The following is a 26,187-nucleotide window of genomic DNA, read 5'->3' as shown; positions in this document are numbered from 1 at the left end:
CTGAATTTGTCTGGAAAATGCTGTCTAAAGTGCATCTAAACAATCATGGCTTCCGTGAACAGCGGTGACATCGACATTTGAAAAGTAAAATGTTTTAGTTATGTAGTGTTGTGTTCAAACAGGGGACACACTTCCGAAAACAACAACCTTGCAACAAATGTATTACATAATTGCCTTTTTACATCTCAATGAAGCATTACAGAATGGTTCCTGCAAATTCAACCAGCTTTATTCCACTCCTGTGACTAACATTTTGTTACCTATTTTACATACGACTTGCAATAAATGTGCTCCATTATTGTCCATTAGTGACCTATAGAGGTTTGTCCTAATGTGTATATATGTGGATGCCTTTACAGGGACAGAAATTACTCCCAACTACGTTGACAGCAGTGTCTCCAACTGGACCATATCCCCGTGGTGCACCTGCAAAGGCAGTGGAAACCAGGAGGCGGAATGTCTGAACTTCCAGCGCTACTTCACCAACAACACATGTCTAAGTGAGCCAAACCGACACACACTGACTCTGCATACATCTGAAATGTGTTTTCCAACTGATTGGGGTCTAATCGTCATGTAATATTAATGAGAGCAAAAGTGTGCGATGCAGTAGTTACTCTTGCTAACGCGCCAGAGATGTGTGAGCCATGAATTTTGATCCAAATGCAGCTTTAATGATTTCATGTTAAATTCTGCTTTTCTGTGCTTTTGCACTCTTCGAGATATGTAGATGTTGTGTGAGACAAAATAAAATGTCATGAAAAAAGTTTTTTAAAACTGAATCAATTAGGCATATTTAGATTTTACACAAGTAAATACACAATTTTGTTTGGTTATGGTAAAAAAAAAAAAAAAAAAAGAAACTAGATGGATTAGAATATTGAAAATATTAATGAGCAAGAAGATGGATGAATGCATTGAAAGATGAGCTTGAAGTTCTAAAGAAAACCAGTTCGACACAACTTTTCTAGACACCCCTTTATTCACTGATTAAGTTAGAATTAAACTTTCTTAGTTTCTCAGAAGCAAGTAATTTGTTTTATCACTTTTCATCCCTCCTGTGGGCAAGATCTGCTCAGACATTAATACAAAAGAAACCATTTGCATGTCATTTTCACATTTAATCTGAACGCGCTTATCCTTTATGGGGAAAGGATGTCACGAAAAAGGAACAGGCTAGCAGAAAGGGAATAATAGGGAAGACTACAGTAAAATATAAATCATTTGTACCTATAACGCACAACACACATGGTGCAGTATGACGGAACGGCTATTTTCAAATATCATTATGCTCTTTTTATACCCGAAAGTAAAATATAGGGAAATCCTTCCTTGTTACGGCATAGCGAGCAGTGCCATCAGCCCTACAAGACACCATTGCCTTTAACATGTTCCATTGTGTGGATAATGCTTTCAGACCATTTCAATAGATTGCTAGGTTACCGTTTTAGCTGAGTGTGCAGTATGAAGGATGAGGCTGGGAGCTGAGGAGGCGTCTTGAAAAATAACACAAAATGCAGCATCTCTTCTCTGCAGTCAAGGGGAACAGGAGATAAACTTCCACTTCCACCAGGGGAGGAGGTGTACACAAAAACACAAACTTGCTTTATGCTACAGCACATATTCAACCCGACCACACATAAAAATGATATTTTATGAAAAACAACCGTAGTCTCAGAGTTAGGGTGCAGAGAGAGTTTAATAAAAGCCAGTGATCTTTGAAAAAAATGACCAATAGTTGCAAAGATGAATAAAAACGTTTCAAAATAAAAGCAAAAGGTAAATTATTTTTCTACCAGTCATTGCCTAATATTATTGTTATTTTACTTTAAGGCGTCTAATAAATACACAGTAACTTTAGAAATGTTTTTTCTTATGAAATAATGCAGTCATCATCTGAATTTCATTAATTCTGGTAAAATCACTGGAAGGACTTTTAGCAGGATTCAAATCTGGCTTTCTCTCAGCATTTTAAATAAAATTACTGCAGGTTTTGGTTCAGATGATCATACCTTGATGTGTATGAACATAGAAGGGGACAAGTTACATTTTTAACATATTTAAAGATGAAAACTATCTTTTTTTAAATAATGCAGATAAATATGTCATATTTCAACAACAACAAAGAAAAAATGGCTTTTTTGATACTTTTCCATTTGACATTAAGTGCAGCTGCGACTAAAGAAGCTGGTGTTGTTCCCTTTAGTAGAAATGACTTTTTGTCATCACCCTGTATTATGATCAAACAGTCTAATATGAACTTGCTGAGTGTCGGTCTTGCTCAAAATTGTGGCCTTTTTAAATTATTATTAATATAACAATAGAGTATAGTAGATAACAGCAAAATTATCGTTGCTAATGTGAAAAATAAAACACATAAAAAAAAAGAAGACCTAAAAACTCCAGTTTAGACAGGTTTTACTTCTCCTAAACCGATTTAATCATTACTGCTTAATCTGCAATCATTACCTGATTATAAGATGCAATAAAAATGTGAATTTACTTTTTCCAGGATTCTGATCTGACTTGTTTTAATATTATTTATTATATATACTATTAACTTGACTTTTTATATCAAGTTGATTATATTTATTTATTATATTTATGTTATTTGAGTATTACCTGTAAAAGAGGGTACATTTTTTACACATTTAAATTAGTTGTTGAAATACAGCCCTTGCTTGTTGCACATGAATTGTTTTGCCTACCTTCTATTATTATATTATATTATATTATATTTATTTATTTATTCATTCATTCATTTATCTGTTTGTTTGTTTTTAGTTGTTGATGCTGCTGTTTTGCAGTTTGGTTACCTTACTGGTCAATGAAAGACAACTATGTTGGATATTGGCTGAGCATGACTTGATTACAAAGGACTCCTTTTATTCAGAGAATGAATTCCTTCATTTTCATTACCAGCTCGATAACACCATTCAGCTCTTACAAATGTAATTAAATTTCAGATCATAAGAAAATGTTAAATTAGTAAACGGTTTCATGCCGAGTAAGCCATACATTTTTAATGAAAGGAACAATGATCAAACGCCCCCACCCCAATATTCTCTAATTCAACTTTAACCTTTTATTTTAGGTGTTTTTGTTGTTCGAAAGAAAACACTGAGTGACAAACTAAATTGATGGGTAAGTGAAAAGCAGATGCTTTCCATTTTCCCTTATGATATTTGAGAAAAGAATAGTCGTTCAGCAGAAGTCTTTTAGCATATGCATTTGACTAAAATATGCAGGGAGTCCAACAGAAAACATTCCAGCTAAAAGGATTATTAATGACAGTCAAACACAGTCTGAACTCTGATTCCCTCCTGTTTTGATCTATTTTCTTATTCTTCTCTATTCCCTTATGTCTTACTTCATCTTCCCCTGCAGGTAGGACAATGCAGGCTATGCCCAGGGGTTAAGGGAAAATTTGTCCAGAGTCATTAAAAAAATGAACTGCTTTCGGCAATGAGCTTAATCACTGAGTGGAACATTTGGGCACAATGAAATATCCTGGTCGGGAGCCCTCCAGTCATCTAGTTTGATTTATGACTTTATTCCCCCCATCTTTGAGAATCTGTGAGGAAAAAGCTAGCTTTAGCCAACCCTGACAAACAGATATGTAGCATTACATGTCTCAGTGGTTCTCTACCAGCTCTTTATCGTTGGTGTGGAAGTTTTGAGGCTTAAATGATGAGCTCTAGTTTCTGCTGTGCTTTCATTCTGTTTAGTATCCAGTAGAATAAAAAATAAAATGATGAAGGCTTTTTTGTGTTACATGTGTGTGTATATTTTTTCTGTTTCGCTGCACCTTATATAATAGTTTGTGTAGGTGGACAGAGCATGTGACACACAAATCTACGAGACCATGCATCAGGGGTACAAGGCTTGTGTGACGATTGGATTAAGCATGTGCATTCCACAACTTTCCCATTTTGTCATTTGTGTGATAGCAGGGAAATGCCATTCCGTCTTTGTTTGGGAGTGTTTTGAATTTGATCAGTCACATAAATCTATTCAAAGTCATCTCTGCATGCTGACCTTATAATGGAGGTGGTTGCCAAGCAATTACATGCCTTGCCTTCTCTCTGGCTGAACAGAGAGAAACAAGCCTCGTGTTTTAAACGGATGAGCAATGAAAAGCTACTCAGCCCCTGTTTTACCATATCTAACTAAAAAGCTGACTGAACAGGGATTTATCACATTTTTGCAGACATGCACATACTTTCAAAATTGCACATATGCATACCGTATATCACCAGGTGCAGACACACAAGCTCTCAAATGAATTCACAGACTCCTGTCTTCTGTTTGAACTGATTGATTTGTGACTTTTAAACGAGTCTATTGCCATCCTCCGCTGGCAACGGAATTAGGACTCATCATCTCAAGTGTGGACATTGTGTCACTATTTGGTCAGCTTGTTTCAGTCTGAGACTGACTACTGCAACACTACAGTGTTATTGTAATGAGCAAAGAGCATGAACCAAAGTTGTTTGTATTTGATCAATTCCTCCATCGTTCCTCAGCAGGACTCCCTTCTAGAGGGATAATTACTTGTTAAATTGACAGGTAAATATGCAAGGCAGGGAACAAGAAAGCACATCTTACAACATTAAACAAAAGCCATTGCCATTTTGTAAGTCGGTAAACTCATGTGCAGCGCCCCTAGTGAAAGATTTCACAAATAACTTTCTGTTTTTGTGATTAGTTTTGCATAAAATTTTCAAGGATACTGACAATGCAAGAAGACTTCTTGTCTGTACTTCTCCTTTTCTCCTTTCCTTTTCAGTCTCTTCTTCTGCCCTCCCTCATTCCCTGGATTGCCCGAAGATTGGGCAGGGGACCAAGAAGTTGACTTAGAGCTGTCTGTCTGCTAGGCGGCTTCTTGCTGGGATGGAGTCAAAAACAAATGACTTTATTCTCTGTCCCTGCAGGAAATGCGATTCAGGCCTTTGGTTATGAGATGTATAGTACACAGGACAAAACTGTGACTGTCCCAAGCACTCCAGCGACAGCCAAACTGGAGCCCTCTTTCACTAACGCAAAGGTAATAGTCTTGTATTATTTGTTTCAGTATGTAGGGTATTGCAAATATTTTCACATATATACAACATGTGATGCCAAGTCATTATTAACTGCCTTATCGTGGCGGTTGGTTCTAGTGATGTGTCATATCATATATATGTCACTGAATTATGTAAAATTTAAACAGATGTGATGTTTTTGTTGCTGATGTTGTTACAGTCTAAATATATCCATACATTTCCGACACTTTCCAGAAACTTCTTTGCATAAATTTGTTCAAATGGACACTTTTGCAATACAAACCACAAAAACCTCCTCCACTCTGTATCCATGAAAGGGGGATTTTGTACTTTTACAAAATCCTAAAGCGCAACATGCAGCACCATTCCCATTCAAATCACAGTCTATCTCTCTGCTTGTTAAAGCCATTGGCACATCAAAACAGACGCTTTATGATAAGACATTTTATGCCACAACCAAGATGATGACATGTGGTTGAAATATTATTTTTCTCTCTTAGACAATGGAATAGTCAAAGGAATGGGAGGTGGGGGATTTAATCTGGATTAGAGGTTCTAAAATGCTGGCCGAGGGCCTGTTCACTGCTAAATGTCGACTACTCCGAAGACAGCAGTGAACTCAACTGAAACTGGGCTTAACGTCTGAAGTAGAAAAACATCATGTTTTGTTGTCTTGCAGAATTGCATGGATCTTTGTCTTTTAATAGAACTGTAGTTTTTTTTCCTCATACAAATACGAAGATGACAGCATCAAATTGTCTCCCAGAGACCCCAACTCTTATTCTGTTTCTCTTGAACAGGAATGAAATATTTCACTCTGCACCTTAGGCCCAGAAGAGCTTTTCCTTGACTGTTTATTCCCACACATTTCTGTTGAATTTGATAGGTCCTCGCAAATATTCTTGTGTTTTACAGATGTAGTTTAGATGTGCACTGAAACCGTGACATGTATAACTAATGATGTTTTTCACCTTTGCAGGAGACCCAGTCCCCCAGTTTGGCTGAATTAGACATAGAAGTATAAAAAAGTGCTTTGTGAGACATTCTGCTGCTGCTGTTATTGTTCATGTCAATTTTCAGTGACTATTACAGATCCAAATCCAAGCACTGTGCAGTGTTTATGAATGCCAATTTGTTTGCAGAATGAATGACTCCCATTAAGATGTATCACATCACAGCCATTAAATGGTCACACTTCACCCAAGGCATTCAGTATTGTGCTTCACGCTGAAACCCTCATTGTTCAGAAGACAGCAAATTAAAACCTTAAAAATGTTGCAAAGAGGAGAATTAATGAACAAGCACTACTGATAACAATAACACTGTATATATTTGGGAAAGGTACTGAAGACAGAGAGCTGGAGAGGATTGTGGAGAGAGAGAATGGATGATGCTTTCTCCAAAGGTTTTGTGTGTATGTGTGTGTGTCTGCCAGTTCTGATGCACTGCTCGGTGCCTGTCTCACTGCAGCATGGTGTTTAATTTATTGTAAAAATGGTAATTAGGAAACAATAAGACGTGTGATTACTCAAGCAGGAAGTTTATAATTAGAGAAGGAGCTGGTAGGGACATTTTGGGCGGCCCTGTGTTCTTCAACAACCATGCCTAGCAATTAAAACTTGTCAAACTTCCACAGCAGATAAATTGAAGAAGTGTTGTTATGGTATGAGTCCTGTTGGGAAAAAAAGGCAGTCCTAAGCTGTAAATCTTACAGTGACCAGCATGAGCCTTGTGGTAACATACATTCTGTGTGCAAATGCATGACAACAAATGATATGGGTAAAAGAATGGATGAAGTGTGAGGAATGGAAAGACTCTATAACAATGACAGAGTAGATGATAATCTGGAGACTAATTTTGTTCATGTCAGTCATGCAGCTCCTTCTTTTTTTACTTTGTTGTATTTTCAGCTAATTTAGGCACATTGTTCTTCAAAATGTCACTGACAGTTGCCGGCCTCTATGCTTTGCAAGTAAATATGAGCTAAAGTGCTGCACAAATGCCCCATCCTTTTATCACATCCATGAAAAAATGTTAATAAACTTCTGTTTATACAGCTAATTTTATCAGAGTATACCTTAATGTTGCATCTGCCTTTGTTTTCTGTGTTAGTGACAAGGAGCACACTTTAAACATTTAGATGAGACATTCATCACATCACAGAACCTTTGTGTTCATGTCAGCTGAGTGTCCTCCATTTTTTGTCTTGGACCCCACATTTTTAGCCTCTAGAAAGAATCATGCAAGCCGTTGTTTTTCATTCCCTTCAATTTTCACTCATTGATTAGACTTAGGCTTCAAAACTACTTTATTAAGGCAAAACATCTGAGATAATAACTTGTGATTGGTGTACTGTAAAATATAGATGTTTAAACTCTGCAGTTCCTCACAAAGCATCATTATGTGACAAGGTGGGAGAAATACTTGCCATCTGTTGGCTGATAAATATTGATGTGATGCATATTTATGCTTTTAAGTGACATAAAATGGGAACATTTTCTCTTTTGACTGAGGCTGCCTTTTCTGTATGCATAGATTTTTCTACTGTACCCAGGTCTGGCATGCAGTGTTCATATCTATGAAATGCACTGGAGTGTATGCTACAACAGAAGAGTGGGTGAGATCTCATCTCCTGGGAAACTTTGTTCTGTTAGACCCTTACTTTCCAATATGTGTTTTTCTGAAGTGTAATGATAGAAATTTCAAACTTCCTGTTATATCTTGGGTCACACATAAATTCACTGACAGAAAAAAAGCATAATTGTAATCCTGATTTGAATTTTGACAAACTCTCCATCAAGGAGTTGCTGAAATTTAACTTGGTTTTTATTGCATTATTAGTTGTATTTAAAAGCAGTATCAAAACAAGTGGGAAGCTGGCATTGCCTGTGTTCTCATGTAACGTTGTTGCTGTTGATTTGAAGCTCAGTCGAATAAAATTGACTGAGCAGAAGTTGCATAACCCAGGGTTACTCAATAACTGGCCTTGGGACATGCACCCACGTTTCACTGTAAATTGGACGATGAGCTGATTGATGATAAAAAATTGATGCCAGCATGAGCAGCTGGTTCAATGTTTTGACTCAGATGTCATTTGAACAACTTAAATATACTCTTTCTCTGCTTGGGTGCTAAGGTCAGTGCATGTTTTGACACAGGTTGCATCCTGTCACAGTTTACCCATGTGTATGCATGTGTTTGTCCTTCAGTCACCCATTTATGTCTGCGTGTACGTCCACACAAGTCTGAGTGGATCTGCGGATACTCACTGCAGCCAGAGATCTGGACTCATGTCAACAGGCTGCTGCCACACATCACTGCGTTTGCTAATTAATTGGCTTTTAGTTGCGGATGTGTTTGGTGCATTGTCAAGCTACCAAAGCACTGGCCCCGACACGCAGCCTTCTCTTTTTGGCAACTGCCATTTTATTTCTTCGTAAACTGGGAATGCACAAGCAGGTACTGTGATAAAAGCTGCTATTTTGGATCCTGCTCCTTTCTCTCCTTCATGTTCCCTCCCTTTTTCCCCTTTACAGGAAAAAATGTTGTGGCTGCCTTGTTAATATAATTCAATACTGTTTTCCTGCTTCATTATTTATTTTCTCATTTATGCGATACCTTGTTCTGTTGGAAGATGAGGCGCTGGTAGATAACATCTGAATGGATGCCTTTTTTTTATGTACAGGGAAATGGACCAGCGCAATCTCTGTAGTTTTTTTTTTTCTTTTTTCTTTTTTTTTTTTTTTGGTGAAGATGAGGTGGGGAAAAGGTAGAGGAGGGTGGAAGATGAGGAGTAGAAAATGTTTCATGTTCCTTATGATGTGCCTTGGTATTGCTGTGGTGGACTGAAAATAGTACCTTTGCAAATTGAACGAGACTTCCTTAACTTGGCAAATGGTTACGCTTGGTGTTACAAGAATATGAGAAAACTGAAAAAGTATTCAAAATGCTTACAATTTTATGGAACGGCACATAATGAAGCTCATTGTGGATGCGACAGAGAACCTCTGGAGGCCATAGTATATAATATCTGGACTGATTCCAACTCACCTGTTGTAATGGTAATAGTGTAGTAAAGCACCATCTCAGTTCCATGCTGCACATAAACTTGCTTCCCTTTGAGCATAAGAAGAAACTCTCCACTGTTTCATTGTGAACAGTCAAATTCTACAGCATAGGTTTAGTTCAGCTTCTTCTTACTGTAAGATGTGCCTTTTGAAATATTGAAATGACACCCTTAGATGTTACTAGCTTCTATAATATATATTTGGCATTGCCACATGTTTTCCTTGTTAAGGACGTAATGATAGCTTTAAAAACTATTGAGACTTGTTGGCAGAACCAAAAAGAGTTTAAGGAAAACAGCTCACAAGATTCTTTCCTTTGTTGCCAACTTGTTTAAGAAACAATGAGCATGCTAAGTAGCAGAATCCTGAAATGTACATGATATATCAAAATATTTGATTGATCAAACACTTGGTGATCATGCCAAAGAGCCTCTGCTATGGATACGAGTAATTTCTAATGTTTGACCCTTTTCTGTCTTACCTCCCTCATCGTCTCCTTTTCCTTATTAAATGCCAGAACAGAAAAACAGCGTGAGTGTCTGAGTCATGTCTAACCTTTACATGTCTCTCTCCCTCTGTGTGTCCTTTCTGCTCAGTATACTCCACTACCTGATGGTGCCCTGGACTTGGGAGAGGATCATTCTCCTTGTCTCTGTGCCAGCGTCTGGGTGCTGCTTCCCAGCCTGGCTTTGGCTCTGATCCTGGCCCAGCATGCCTTGTAGAAGTGCCAGGCGGAGGAAAAAAAAAGAGGTCATCCACCCACAAGCTGATTCCAAACGCAGAAGGTGTAATTTCTGAGACTGATATTAAGAAGGCTGAATCTCGGGTGACAGTTCACATAAATGGTATGTATAAAAGCAGAAAACAAAAGGGCAAGAGAGGTGAAAATAATTGGAATTTCATAACTGTACGTTTGCTGTTCATTTGATGAATTGACCTCAACTGTGATGGAGCACATGGCTTTACAAAGGACTTTTGGCAGAAAAGACCAGGGGGCCATCCTCGGTGAGCAAACTCTCGCTCTGACTGAGACATAAAAACATGTAAGACGGAAGATGCTGCAAAGACATCTGAACTTCCCTCACTGAAGGACCGAGAAGAGGAATGAAAACATTGTTAGAAGGAGACAGGGTTGACAAAAAAGAAAACGTTGCAGAGAGAAATGGAACGAGCATGTAGTAAATATTAAATAGAGGAATAAAACTGACATTTTTGGGTTGTTTTTTTTTTACTTAATCTTCTCTTTGATGAAGGGATCACACATAGGGACCTAAAAGAGGGATGACTGCATTATGTTTCTTCAAAACTAGTGTAAACTCTAAACTGTAAAGCGTATTCAGTGTTCTACGTGTTGGTATAGTATCTGTGACCATAATAAATCGACAGTACAGATTTTTACTTTGGACGCTACAGTATACTTTCTACGCAGGTGTTGAAAAGAACTAAAGCTGACAGATAATAATTCATTGGTCATTCAAGATGTTAACTGTTGGTGTTCATATGTCCACCTGCACATGTGTATATTTCTGTCAATATATATATAAAATGACACTTTTCTTTCATTCAGCCTATTGATATCTCGTATCTGAAAGGACATTGTATGCTAAGACTGCTTAGTGTTGCTACCAATGGAAGGCCTTCATTATCTGCATTTATATTTGTCTATTAAGATTTACTCACAAAGAATGTATTAAGCAATGGGATTAAATGAGCTCGAATTTTGAAAGCCATATTCTGTCTGTGAACATCATATTGTGTTGGTTGTACTCATTTACTCCGGTGTGTGTACTGTAAGTATCTACATGCAAAAACGTAACTTGTGTTTTCAGCTTTTTGTTTCCTTCCTCACAGTTGAGTTTGTTATTTCCTTCAAACAAGCAACAGACGTCTTAACCCTACCATTCTGCATTTTGATGATCCCATATTGGTTAAATCACATTTTCCTTAGAATTGCCATACATGACCATATGTATCTGGTGCTGTTGTCACCTTATTGTTCTATATGTGTGTCCTGCAGATGCAGCTGTAGCTGGAAGTAAAACAAAGGTGCATTTGAGTCCAAATCATTTATGAACTGCAGACAGATCCAACCCCAAAACTAATTAAAGATGCAGCTGGAAAATCTTTTGGGTGTTTAGTTTACATGAAAATCAAGTTTGAGTATAAAAAAAACATATGTACACATTTTCACAGCCTATGAATATACTGGAACAGTGTCTGATGTGAAACCATTCCTGGGTTTTCCTTGTAAAGACAGACTTCACAAAATGTCAACTTATTCTTTAAATGGTTTCCTTGTTGACTGAACATTGTTCCACATGGGTAAGTTTGTTGCATTTGAAAGTCTCCAGTGGGTGAATTTCATTTTCAAATAAAGGGAGCTGTAGTCATCTATTGAAGGGAATTTAGAGTCATTCTGCATAACAGATGTGATTCATAATTCAACCATACTACATTCATCTGCAAAACATTACACAGCATATTTGCACACCATGTGGCAGAATGAATAATATTCTACAGCACAATTAGAAAAGCCCTAAAATGATACTGTGGGAATATTAATGTACTCGTGATGTATTGCTTTTCTTTTCAAACATACAATGTGGTATTTGCTGACAGGACAATGGCACACTTTCATTGGCATGTATGCAGATGACAGATGCATTCTTGTTTTGTGTTTACACTTACAATATGTTTTCCCTGAGTGTGTGATTGTTGACTGTCCTCACAACCATTCATTTCACAGAAATGTTTATGTCCTCAGGCAGAACATCAAATGCAGTGCTGCGCCACATAAACGCATGCAGTGGTCTCATATTACCAGCTGATTTAGAAAAGATTTCCTAAACAGTCGGTCATGGATCACAGATGTAACTTTAAACCCTTCTCATTGTGTTATTTCTCACTGTGGTTGTTCCACAGTAACACAACATGGTAAGAAATTACTCTTTATATTTCTTGGTAAAATATATATATATATATATATATATATATATATATATATATATATATATATATATATATATATATATATATATATATATATATATATATATATATATATATATATATATATATATGTTTCTGTGTTGGCTCTGCGATGGGATGGTGACCTGTCCAGGGTGTACCCAACCTCTTGATTGACTTTACATCAATTTTCAAAAGGAAGAATGGATGAGATACAAATCAAAGTAAGTTTTAACCCCAAATTCCAGTTGTTTAAAGTATCCCTCTTTGTATCTGGTCCTGGCAATGCTGCAGTTCTTTGAAAAAATAAATTACCTCTAAAAGTATACATCCAAACTTAATCAGCATCATACAGGTTAGAGAAAAGCATTTCTGACTTGACCAAATATTTCAGTTTAAGCCAATATAATTCATTGATACATCAACATTATAGATGTTGGACTTGTGTTTTTGTTTTGTTTTGTTTTTTTATTTGTAAAAGAAAAGGAAAAAATAACAAGAATTTCTTGTCCTACATCAACATCCTACATCAATCCCTCAGGGATCAAGCAGAGCTGCCAGTTCTTTGGGAAAACATCTCCAACAGTCCATAATGTAATCCAGCCATAATGCAGTCCAGATCCCGGGACAGATATAACCCATTGCTCAAGAACATGAGACTTTTAACAGTAAGATAATTGTGTTATTTTCATATGTTTGCATTTTCATAATAAATTGCAAAGAACATTTGAGCTCACTGTAGCAAGATGTGTTTTTCCACTTTGACACTCCGGACTTTTTGTTTTTACCTGCAGTCACTTACATTTCTTTGTTTTACATTGTTCCTGAATAATTTACGGCTTGCTAGAGTCTACAGCTGGATTATAACTAAGAGCTAAAGTGCAAACAAACTGCAGTATTTGTACCCTAGTGATAATGAAAATGTAATAATAATGTGTAAGCTGGAGGTCACTGACACACAACATTTACGATAGGTGGCTTTTAATACTGCATGTGGGACAATAGCGGTTCTGCTATAACTTATATGCAACCTGTAAGTATAGTCTGCAGCATAAATGCAATGTGCAAGCAAACCTATGTATATTTGTGTATATTTTACATTCAATTAGATGATTTACAGCTATAAGCTTAATGTTGAAGTGGCTGTCACCAGAGCAATAATTTGCATACTACCTAGCTATTAATCAAATGTTGATTTGGTCAGTTTGTTGCTTACTTTTCATAAAATTTGATGCTGCACTGTGAGTGATTATATAGTCAATTCACCATAAAGGTGATCAAAACTGGCAGATAAATGAAAGGTTTTGACATGTAGAATATGCAAATAAATTAATCAAAATTCAAACTTCCCCCGTTAATATGCCCTTCCCTGGTGTGAGTTTGGGGTGAGAAATAACACATATCAGCAGTTCTTCCAGTGAATACAAAATGGTAAAATAATGTATATGCAGGACACATCCACATTGCAATGCACAATTTTTTAAATCTATCAGGGATTTTATTGGAGATATCAACAATGCCAGTTTAATAAGACACAGAATAAAGCTCTTGGATAGGTGAAGGAGTGAACTGTGACAGCGTAGTGTGGATGTTTAATGTAAAAGCAAAATGATATAGTTATCTTTCTCTATTGCCATCATTTAAATGTCTGAGTCAGAGATGCAAAAACATGTGCAGAGGAAAGTGTTCAGCTTCAAGTAGCAAAATACTGGGCTCTTGCTGTTTTTCAGTGAGTATGTGTTCATGTGTGTTTCTGGGAACACGTGCATGCATAAACAAAACTGGTGCTCAAGAATGTGATTGTGAGAGTGTAACAAACTGCTAAATTAGCTTTTTTTTTTTTTTTTTTTTTAATCTTTTTCCTAAAGGAATCCTTGTGGTGTCCAGTTTGTTTCGTCTCACCAGACAATCAGAAGAGGAAAAGCAGATGAAGCAGGTAGCAGAAAAGTTTTGGGGGCATGGGAATAAAAAAGCGGCAGGTAGCTGTACATTTCACAGTTGATTAATGAGTCAGTGGGATGATGCGTCTTATCAACACTCCACACATGGCAGGGGAAGAAGAAAGGTTTAGAGGGTAGGAATGCTCCAATCACAGATGGCTCCCATTGCTGCCCCATCATCCCATTCTGTGCTCACCCACCTGTTTTTGTCTCTTCTTCTCTTCTTTACTGCATTTTGCAGCTGATGAAATACCCTGTGTTATGCGAGAAGTCGGTAAGCTTTGCCTGGAAAATGCATGATACATCTGCTATGGAGTCTGCAGTGTGTATCACATTCATTGTTTGGAGATTACAGCAGGAACTGATGTAAACACTTGTAATGAGTTGTTAATATGGCTAATGTCATCATACAGAACAAAAAGTTGCATGCAGACAGCTGAGAAAGCTCCACCGCTAAAATATTAGTAATAGAGATAAAAAAATGAGCATGAAAATATTTCCCTTTCATGCTTGAAATTAATGGAGGTTTGACATAAACACATGTTTATCAAGTTTGATACACAGCTTGAATGTGCTGACTCTTGATAGATCCTTTATTTGATACCAGGCCACGGGAATCCATACCCTAGCATGTATTGTTAGCACAAAATTCTATAATAAATATAATAACATAAATCACAAGAAGAACATTTAAAAAATAAATTTTGTGTTAATTGAGTGCTTACATTCATAAGTATAGTACATGTTGTGTCCTCACAAGAATAAGCATATCTTTAATGCCAGCACAAACTAATGAGATGTTTTTCTCACAAGCAGTGAACACTTTATCTTCTTTGTGGCTTAATTTGTTGCACTAAAGGTCCTAATATTTTACAATAATACGATTAATCCCCTTCGGTTGATGGAATTGCAACACAATATTAGTAGTACTCCTTGGGAATAAAAGTGATTAAAAAGAGACGAATGTGGCATCTATGAAATGCACAACAAGGCACATCTCATTTCTAGAAGATTTTTGGCCTTCGTTTCCCAGAAGTGGGCAAAAAGAAAACTTAGAGAAGCCGGATGCTACAACACATCTGTCACATATCAAAACGGCATGCATGACACATCTGTTTAGCTATAAGTTTTTCTTCTGGGTTCTACAAGTGCACAGCAACCGTGTATCTGTAAATGACTGAGGAATAATAATGACTGGCAGCAACATTAAAACCAGCTTATTAAATTCTCAGAATTTAAAAAGAAGGAAGCTTGATTTTTTTTTTTTTTTTTTATTCCTTTAAGATGTTTCATCCTTTGTCCGAAGGATTGGATAGTTCGAACTGGTTGTCAAGTCATTAATACCCTGGAGTGGCTTGACATCACAACAGGGAAGCTTATAAGAGCTCCATTGTATGAGGCTGAAAGTTTAGTTTTCAGCGATGCTTTCTTCACTCCTCTTTCAAACACATCTTCTGACTGCCTAAACATTATTCTCTTAAAAGGCTTTTCCTTTGGGTTTAAAATGCAAGAAGGCCTTGAGTCTGGAATTAGGGGGGTGATTATTCTGTGTCGTAAGTCATTGCAGTATTGGTTACTTTTACCTAATGTCTCAGCTTCATGCAGGTAGGCTTTTCTGTTTCTCTGAGGATAGAGGTATAACAGCGCTTCAAATGAAGTTTTAGTTCATTGAGTCCATTTTTAGGCCATGCACTTTTTATTTGAAGAACACAACATATGACACATTCAAATAAATTTTGAGAGAATTTTGTTGTATTTCAATGACAAGATACCAAATCTGTGTATTCAGCATCCAATAAATTTAATTTTACTGTAACAAGTATTCAATTAACTATTCTAAATAAAAGTATTCCTTAAGTATTTCCATCACTTTTGAACATGAAAGTTTTAGAAGTAAAGGATTGAAAATCTAGCTTCTATTTCATGGTTGAAGAGCCATGAAAAGCTCTTATGTTGCTACTGGAGGAAAAACCATGAAGAGTATAAACATATTTTTAGGACCAAAAATGCATTTTCTCTATCAAATCCTGTTCTGAGTTGCTTAGCTGTCTTTGTAGTCATCTCCTAATAAGCAGTGTTACTCTTAACGTTGTCTGACAAAGTGTGAATAGTTTCAACCCAGAAGAAAGAAACTCAAAGACAAAAACGTAATAGAAATCAAAACAGAGTCAACATATTCTTTCAGGCTAACATCTTTGAAATATTGTGAGACGAGTGGACAGCAGTATTGAACCAGACCACTTGAGATGTAATTCCTTGCTCCATTGAAGAAAGACTGGACATGTCTATTGTCAAGACAAAAAGAAAAAAAGAAAGAAACAAGTGAAGGTAAAAGAAAAAAGAGACAGGCAGGGAATGAAAGAGAGCCATCAACGAGAACAAAGAAGTGCAGGAGGGAACAGGGGAGGGAGGAGAGGACTCAAGCCAATGGAACTGTGAAACAATCCAAAATAGATTCTGCCATGACTGTACAACTTTGACTGCATCATGCTCGCCCCTCTACCTCTCACATGTGGGATGGTTATTGATGGAGCCTTCATATCCAGGCTGAACATCTGTTATCAAATTCCACTGCCCTTATTGGATTTGGTGATGAGATCTCTGCATCTCTCTGTCACAGCTGTAGTCTGGCCTTTATTGCAAAGCCACAGCCGTCCTGTTGAGGGCACAGGTACACACACACACACACACAATGCACAATACAGTATGGCACATGTGGTTTATACCACTGTTCACCACTGTTATCATTCCAGAATTGATATGCCATCACAGCATTTCATTGTTATTGAAAAAAAAAACTCTTCCCCCACCCCATCTGCCCTGGGTGGACTGGGTGGCTATTCGTTTGGAACTCAGGTCTACCAGTAGAGCCCTGAAAGCTTGTGGGTCCTGTTCAGTATCTCAGCTGTTCCAGGTTAGCACTCTTCCGAACCAAGATGTCTGATGCTGGAGCCATTTCCCCAATGTTTGGTTATACACAGGTTCTATTGTTGCCTTGACCTTCTTTTGCCAGCTCTTTCCTCAGAACTCGGTTCTTCTCCAGTTTCTAGTCTTTCTATTTTCCTGATATTGCCATTGTTGGGGATGGCTACATCATACATAAAAGCTTGCTGCTTCTCTATGGTCACAATGTCCAGTTGATTGGCCATTACCATGTTTTCAGTCTCTGTCTGGAAGTCCTGTGGAATCTTAGTCCTTTCATTCTCCACCATTTGGCTGTTTTCCATTGTGACCTGAGGGTATCTAGTCCATATTCTGCACAGAGAAACAGAGTAGAGAAGTAGAGTAACCTAATTTAATGGTGTAAAGTGGAATGAAATCTGAAAGAAGGAATGGTAGAAGCAGAAAAATAAATATACATGTTTATCAGGAATAAACTATATTAGAATCTTCGCATTAGAATGGACTCCATGAATAGTTACGGCTACTGGAGGAGTTTTCATCCAAATTTCCAAAGGGAGGAAAAATAAAAAGCAAGGGAGCGAGAAAGAGGGACAGCACAAACGCAGCGAGGAGACAGAGTATAAAATTCACATGACAGGTCTGGTTATCTTGAATGCAAATGCTGGCTGTGTGTTTGCTGGAGTGACACATTGGTTCTTTTATTGATAAATTGAGGGCCGCTATGCTATAATGCTACCAATATACTTTGCAGGAGCCTGAGTAGAGGACCCTCTCTAAAGGCTGATGATGACAGACTGTTTAGACTGCTACCCATTTTTCTTGCGTCTCTTGGCCCAGCGCTTTTACATGTTTATGACATACACATGGTGAAAGATTCATTATACCGGCTGTCTGTGTTGATTTAGAATGGTATGGGTGGATATTTGGATTACCGGAGCTTGAAAAAATATATATGCTTTGGTTTTCTAACTACAGGATTTAATGAATATACTATATATATTATGATACAATAGATAAAAACAAAAGCAACAAACAAGTTAGCAATCTCTCAATTCTTGTCTTCCCTTTTGTAAGTTTTTTGAAGATGTTCACACCATGATTATAATTTTTAGCTCAATGAAATCTGAAGGGTTTTTTTTTTACACAAAATATGACAGTTTTGTTTAGTTTTTTGTTGATGTTTTTTTTTCCTGTCTAAAAATGATATGACATAAATTACAAGATTTTCTTACGATTACACCCATCTTTAGTTTTCTTCACAAACTTAAAATGTGTTTCTCTGTGGTTAACACCCCCTGAACATCAGCTTTATGCTTCAGCTTACTGACTCGTCAAAAAGAGTCATTTGCGTGGCAGTCAAGGTGAAACAAAAGTCCCTCTTAGAAAAGCCTTATAAAGTATGTCCAGGTGTGCACATGATCAAACTGCCCAAATTCATGAGCATGCACCACTTCTGTAGAAGCATACATACAAAGTAGTTAAAAAAAAAAAAACATAAAGTACAAAATATCAGAAAATTATCTTAAAAGAAAAAGAAAAAATGAAGATCTTGTTATTTTCAAATTGTATGGTGTTCTGCTCTGCTGTTTTCTTAAGTAAATTTTAATGATGAATCTTTTTTTTTTTTTTTGTTTTTTTTTATGAAATACTAGTAAACCTGCCACAGCTGTCTCTACCACTTGGTTATTGCTGAAAGACAGTATATGTTGCTGTATCAAGTATTGGTCTGTTGTTACTGTACTGTTAACTCTTATCGCAACCATTTGTTTTGGAAAAAAAGGATTTTATGAGTATTGTTTCACAAAAATGAAAACATTGTAAAGCTACATTTTTCCATTGCTTATTCTTTAGTGTGAACTTTAGATAAAACGATAATGTAGTATGAAAATATAAGTAGCCTAATGTTGTTTCCACCAGACTAAATAGCAGCCAGATGCTTTTATCAAATGTACTTTTTTCATCATCAGATGGTGTCACCTTATATCTAAAAACTAAAGCTTTGGCAGTTTACTGGCAAGTCTGCTCCATTGGACATGTGGAAGTCCCAGCAAATTTACAACAAGGTCTGCCATACAATAATATTAAATATTATTACAGTCTGATTACAAAAACAACACACACACAAAAATATACTGTAGCTTCTTTTGAAAGGTTGCCTCTACAAAGAACAGGGTGTCACAGCTGAGGTTTAGCTGACTGAAGACTTCTGGGATAACGCCCTTTAGAAAGAAAAGAACAAAGTGATATGTACCCTTTTTCTCCCTTTCTCGTTTTTTTTTTCATTTATTCTGTATTTAATCTCGAAGAACTCTTTTGTTCAAATAAACATTCACTGTAAATCAAATTTGCAGAGATATTCCAGAAAGAGTGTTGTGTGAGACCCAATCAGCGAGAAAGCATTTCCAGTTTAGAACAGTATTCAGACTAAGATATTTTCATTAGCAAGTTAAATCTGCATGTTTTAATGAGAATCACAATTCATAACATTTCTTACCTTCTTTTCTTTCTCTCTGACGAATAACTCTTTCCATTCCATGCGGGTGCTGCTACGGCTGCATAACAACTCTCTACCCCTCAGCCAATTAGAAAATTACTCAGCATATGAATTACAATACAAGTGCTTCATCAATTACTGTAAAACTGTGTATTTTGCTGCCCCTGCAAATTTAAAGAAACTGTGCAGGTGGTCTTATTTATTTCTTGATGTTAACAATCATATCATACCTAACTGCAAATAGTATAAATATTTGAGAGTGTTGCAAAGCCACATGCAAAACGATCATCCTGTGAATTTGTTGGAAGTGGACATTCCAGAAGATCATTCATCATGACTGAGATTACAAGTCAGCATATCAAACAGTATTGACAAGACATATTTTTAATATATTAAACAATTTCACTGCCAGTAATAAACAAATTAAATACCCTAAACCAGTGATTCTCAAACTGGGGGTCGTAATATGATTTCAGAGGATTGCCAGATAACTGTAAAAAACATGTGCAGCCTACATTTATCAAATAAATTTGAGGTTTTTATCAGGGCTGTCTAAATTAAACCAATTATTCAGATATAAATCTGTGAAATTAGCACCTAATATTTTTAACACACCAAAAAAAGTTAATAAGCATGCATTTCAAAAATATGAATTTAGCTTTACCTCCGCACGTGCCTTGTCATAGCGGTGAACTCAATCCACCAGAAAAACAATTTATCCTGCTTATTTATGAACAGTTTTCCAGCCTTACGGCAGTGGTTTCCAGCCTAAATTCCTTGAGGACCCCCTTTATGCATGTACTTAAAAAAACCGTGGATCCCCTGCCCCCACCACATGCAAAAACCATTGGTTTTATGCTTCATCAGCAAGATTATCACCATAAATATTATATTCTGGCTGAACCATGTTATTTAATTAAGCCAAAACTAAACAACATATAGCCTTGCCTTTTCCAAAACCCAAGTTCCATGTGAACCAAATGCCCAGATGATTAAATAAAAACTTGACCAGATACACCTCAACTTTTCTTTGTGTGGACATGGTCTGAATTTTTGATAAAGGTGGCAGAGAGACAAAAGATACATATCCTCACATATAAAATGACTTAATAACTTATATTTAGTCCAGCTGAAAACACAAGATGTGTTTTGATCAAAACCTTTATGGTGAAAGTGTTGACAGATTCATTAAAAACTAAAGTGTGAGTAAAATAGATCATGCAGAGCTCAATGCAAGCATGGAGAACAGTTCTGAGAATCTCTGAAGCTTGTATATTTAGGTCTTTGCCCAGGGCTGTTGTACTACCCTGAGTCTGTGTACTTGAGGCACTGAGGCATTCAGAGAGAGATGAACAGAATATGGGGTGTGGGAGAAACTGTGGCTTTGAAGGTGGGAGATCAGCGTAGAAGGGAGGAGAGGTGGTGCTGAGCCCCTGCCTCACCCACATATCTATGTCTCCCTCCTTCAGAGGTGAGCTCCAGGTTAGCATTCAGAATCAGTGCCTTGGCCAGAGAGCAGCATTCCATAACCAGCAGACCCCGACCCTGCTAGGACCCCACAGGCCCCACAGCAGGTGTAGATGGACGTGCTGAAAAATCCAATGTTGGCTCAAAACACCAGCCTCACAACCGCACATAAGAAGGGAACATGAGAGAATACAAGAGAGTAAGGAGGGGGAGATGTAGTAAGGGAATGTGGGGAGAAAGAAATAATGGGAGTTGGAATAACAGAAGAAAAATAAAAGGTATAGAGGGGCTGATATTTGTGAGATAGTAATGACAAGGCAGTTGCAGGTGTGTGATATACACTGCATGCATGTGTAAAGTAGTGAATAAAGGTAGCAAGAGGGAGATAGATATAAAGAGAAGTGTAGAGACCAATCAGAAAAAGGGAGGCAAAATGTTAGAAATTCACTTAACTGGACATACGATTTATTTATTTATTTTTTATTCCCATGGGGTAAGTTTAGTGAACCTATTCTCCCAATATTGCACATTCTCTGTGAATACTGATGCAACAGTGTAACAAAAGCTGCACTATATATCTGCAATGCAATTTCTGAAGGTGAAGCTATAGCACTCATACATAAGATCATTCATTTCAAACTGTTAAAAAAATATTTCAACAGGGAGTTGTTAACTCATTGGCTTTAAAGCACAGAGAAATGGGAAATCAATATTGCTTTCATATCTTTTTGAATACAGTCAACACCCAGTTATAATTGAGACTGAAAACAGGTGGAGACATATTGCCTTGCTGTCTCCAGTGGTTTAAATAAAACTGTCTTTCAGCACCTCTAAAGCTCACAAATCAGCACATTATGCTGGATCCAGTCTATAATCCTTGCAATAAATAAATAATGTCAGATTCCTGCAGGAATACTTTACCTCATGGGTGGAAACCATAATCTTACTTTTATGTGCAGTTTCCAGAAAGTCTGAAAGAGATGGGAAGTATAGCTTCCATAGCTTTGTCCACAGGTAATGCAATCAGCACCTGAGACATTGCTGCTACCAGCTAAAATTGGTCACAAATTGATGTTTGGTGTGCATCATAGATCAGAAGGCTTTCGACAACATAGTTATTTTTACAAAAGCATCTATAACTGGTCGAACTCTTTTTTTCCCAGAATTGTCTGAAGGAGGAGCGGGACAATTCTCTGTACCCTGGGCCCAAAGTGGACTGATGGACCTGCTTGTTAAAAGAAAATTAAATTTAAAAAAAAAAAAAAAAAAATTAACATACTAACTGGTGTAGCTTTGGCCTGCCTGGCACTGTCCTGTTGTTAGTGATAATGTGACTCATAAAAATGACAGCAATGGTGTTCAATGTTTTGAATAATCAACATGAGCAAAGTTGAGGTGGAAAAGCTAGGGACCAGAGGAATGAGGTGGTCGCACAAGTGGACTTGGATAAGACAAAAATGGAAACAGACAGGGATTTTTTTTTTCTTTTAAAAAGGCACATCGGTACGAAGCTGCAAATGTAAAAGAAAAAAAAAAGCAAATGTCACCCCCTCCTTCAGCATCAGTGAGTGGTGAAGGCAGGTGAGTAAGATGCAAACTTAAACATAATATGTTGGTCAATAGGCTGCACGGTGGCGCAGTGGTTAGCACTGTGGCCTCACAGCAAGAAGGTCGCTGGTTTGGTCAGTGGCCTTTCTGTGTGGAGTTTGCATGTTCTCCCCATGTATGCGTGGGTTCTCTCCAGGTACTCTGGCTTCCTCCCACCATCCAAAGACATGCATGATAGGTTAATTGGTCACTCTAAATTGCCCCTAGGAGTGAGTGTGAGCATGAGTGTGGTTGTTTGTCTCTCTGTGTGTGGCCCTGCGATGGACTGGCGAGCTGTCCAGGGTGTACCCTGCCTGTTGCCCAAAGCCAGCTGGGATAGGCTCCAGCTTCCCCGCGACCCTGAATTGGAATAAGCGGTTTGGAAAATGAATGAATGAATGTTGGTCAATAGTGAAATTCTCTGAAGCTCTTTTCATTGACCTTTAATAATGACCCTGGTACGTCCTGCTCTAAAAACCTTTTTTCTTCTTATACATATTTCTGTGGTTTGTTGCACTTCTGTTATATCCTTTATCAGCCTAAACAGAAACTGACACACACAGATATATAGGAGGTCTTATATTGATTTCCCTACTACCAAGATAAAATATGAGTGATTATGTAAAACTGACATGTGGAATACTTAGATTGCTTGGCTATACTTGTTTGTGCACATGTACTGCAGATATCTGTTCTTGTCTGTCAGAATACTTGCAAATCTGTGCCAATGAGGAACATTTTATAAACCCAGGTTAAATGCAGATCTGGGGAGTTTTTTTAATTAAACAGTTTATTTGTATGATTATCTGGTTGTAAATTAAGCTATTTAGGCCACTTTAATAGCCTACTTGGTTAAACATTGATTTCATTTATATGGAGTGTGTGCTTGTGGTTCACTTTCTTTTACATAATAATAGTAATGATAATTTCATTCATTCAATCATTTTCTATGCTGTTTCATCCAATTCAAGGTCACAGGGAAGCTGGAATCTCCCCTAGCAATTAGCAGGAAAGAGGCAGGGTACATACTGGACAGGTCGCCAGTCTGTCTCAGACACTGATTATTTTACTGCATAAAATATCTGGTCAGTCCTGCTGAAACAAACAATTCCCTCTGGTGGGTTATTGCCTGAGGAAAATTAGGAACACCTCCTAATGTAGGAGTCCTGTTTTGACTGTTGTATTAGAGCCTTTGTCCTGAGGGTGGGGCGGAGAGGGTAGTGCCCGGTGGCTGATGGTTATGTGTAATTGTTGGTCTTGATGGAATGATGAGCTTTGATGATGACAAGGTATGAAAGTTGTGTAAAATTCTTGCTGTTACTATTGCCGAATCCGTTATCTCAAAGTCAAAACCCAAACAAATAAAAACATTTCAGTATTTTACTGTAGGATACCTGTAGGCTTATGGAGTAGACAGGGTTATGGGGAAGCTGGAACCCATCCCAGCAATTAGCAGGCAAGAGGCAAGGTACAATCTGGACAGGTCGCCGGGGCACTGGACAATATGTTAAACTATTTCTGATAACTGAAACATTGATAAACATCCTGAATACAAGTGTCTAAGAACAGATCATGTGGTCATGTGCAAAAAACAGAAAGTGCCAAAAATTGAAAGTCCCCAGAAACAAGGAGTTCACCTGTGAACCAGTTATGTAAAACGTCACAATCAAGCGGCAACCTCCGGCAGTTAAAAGTGAAGCCTATGCGGAAGTGCATTAAACTGCAGTTCCCCCTTCATCCACTAGGGGCTGGCTGCAAAACAGAGCAAATCCCCATAGACTCCCATGTTAAAAAAGACCAACTTCACGGCAGAAATAAACATGTTTACAGCCCGGTTTAAAAATACATTTTTGGTTTGATAGCTCAGGTTTACCTTCATAACAACTGTGGGGGGAGTAAATTTTTTTCTAACTTCCCCGTCTAAAAGTAATTTAATTGCGAAATTTGGCATATTTAAGGAAGTGTCCTTTTGATTTGATCTTCCGCTTCAAGTAAGAAAAACACAGAACAAACACGGTTTTTAGCTGGTGAACAACGCAACTTAGCTTTAGCCCACTTACCTCTGTTACCTGGTTAGCTCCTGTTATCTCCGGGTTAGCGCGGTTAGCCCTTTGCTACAGGCAGCTTGGAGTTCACTCAATGTCAATCATCCACCATGACGCTCACAGAGAGGGGGTCTCAGCTCCACCTCTTTCTCATATTTATATTTTCCAGGCAAGACAACACACATGCCCCTACCAAGATGGCGACGGTAGGAACCGCGCACCGAGCTTCAATTCAGCTCCTCAGAAACCAAGGGGTGATGTCACGGAGGCTACTTCCATCTTTTTATATACAGTCTATGGTCCCAATGCATTAAATCGTCATAGTAACCATTATGCAGTAAAATCTCTGATTGTTAGCTCCTAAACTGTTTCTTTTCCAAGCTGTTCTGCATTGTTAAAGTCGAAAAACATAACACAAAAGATTGCATACTCTCCTACAGATTTTAACTGGGACATTTTGCTATGAATATAAAGATGTTAAAAGTCTGGTACACATTTCATACTGGTACATATCTCTCGACCTCCCTCCTGTCTACAAGGGAAGGGGGAGAGAGTCAGGGCAAGAGTCTTAATAAAGAGAAGTTGCCCAGTCAAGGCTCGATCCAGCATGGACTAAAACACAGCACTGGCAGTTCTAAAACAATTCAGAATGACTTAGAAGGAATTTTTAGATAAAATAGTTTCCAAGTGTGTATATTGCTAGCAGATCTATCTTCAGACCCAAAGTGCTGTTATGACCCATCTTCCTGGTACTGGTACCACCACTGAATCTATTAGTGGTACACAGTACCAGTATACTTTCATCCTTGGTGATGACTCAACTGGTATGTGCACATTTGCAAAAAAGCGAGCATTTGCATGCAGTTAATAAGTTGGGGTAGTTTAAATGCAAGTATGACTCCGAGCCTGACTTTTTATTTCAGTCCCCTGTGGATATTGCATACACATTTTCTTTTTTAAAAAAAGACAACATAAAGACAAGACCTGATATTTTCCTAAACCTAAATAAGAAAGAAAGTAAAAAATTTAGGAAACAGGAAAAAAAGACCAGACATTTATGTAGGCCAGTAAAAATAAATCAATCAGTCTTCTGTCATCTTTAAGTCTTTATTTTCATACTTACTCTGTTTTCAACAATTCTGAACAGAAATAAAAACATAAATAATCACATCCAATAACTTCTGACTAAACATAGAGCCATTCTGGGTCTTTGTTGGAAAATGGCCAAAGCTTGGTGGCAGAAAACTGCACCTTGCTTAGAGATGAATTGGCAGATGGTGGTAACACATCTAATCAGTTTTCTGTCTGATCCTCAGATAAATAAAGTATATATTTTGCAAAAAAAGATTTATGTGTTTGGTCTGTTACTTTTTAATACAGCCTAATGGTTAAAAGTTTTAGTCAGTGATAAACTGATCATATTTCTAAATTCAAATATGCAGACATCAAACATAAATGAGAAGCTAGAGAACACATTCTGGGTACCAGCATATCTCAGTGTCTGTTCAAGACATATACCCTGCTCTTGACATAAGCAAAACTTTTATTTTGGTTCTATTTTCTGAGACTTTGGAAAAAATGGAAGGCTTGTTTCAGAAAATCTGATACTTCGCAGGCTATCAGTGAAACCCATATATAATGTATTTAAGTAGCCAGAGAAGTAACCGCTGT

At 37.4% G+C, this 26,187-nt stretch overlaps 1 protein-coding gene across 1 annotated transcript in view; it reads left to right on the top strand.

Moving 5' to 3' along the window:
* The window catches only part of LOC306763767 (GDNF family receptor alpha-2-like), a 60,258-nt gene extending 49,882 nt beyond the window's left edge, over window positions 1-10,376 (top strand). Inside the window, exons 6-8 of the mRNA XM_079250664.1 lie at window positions 360-500; window positions 4,935-5,047; window positions 9,709-10,376. Coding sequence (XP_079106790.1) covers window positions 360-500; window positions 4,935-5,047; window positions 9,709-9,834 — 380 coding nt within the window. The 3' untranslated portion in view covers window positions 9,835-10,376. The remainder of the gene's footprint in view (window positions 1-359; window positions 501-4,934; window positions 5,048-9,708) is intronic.
* Window positions 10,377-26,187: the final 15,811 nt, after the last annotated feature.

The sequence above is a fragment of the Telmatherina bonti genome (genome assembly GCF_933228915.1).
Source record: "Telmatherina bonti genome assembly, chromosome: 13".
Classification (NCBI taxonomy): Eukaryota; Metazoa; Chordata; class Actinopteri; order Atheriniformes; family Telmatherinidae; genus Telmatherina; species Telmatherina bonti.
Note: the sequence above shows the minus strand (reverse complement) of the source record. Positions and strands in the feature narration are given on the sequence as shown.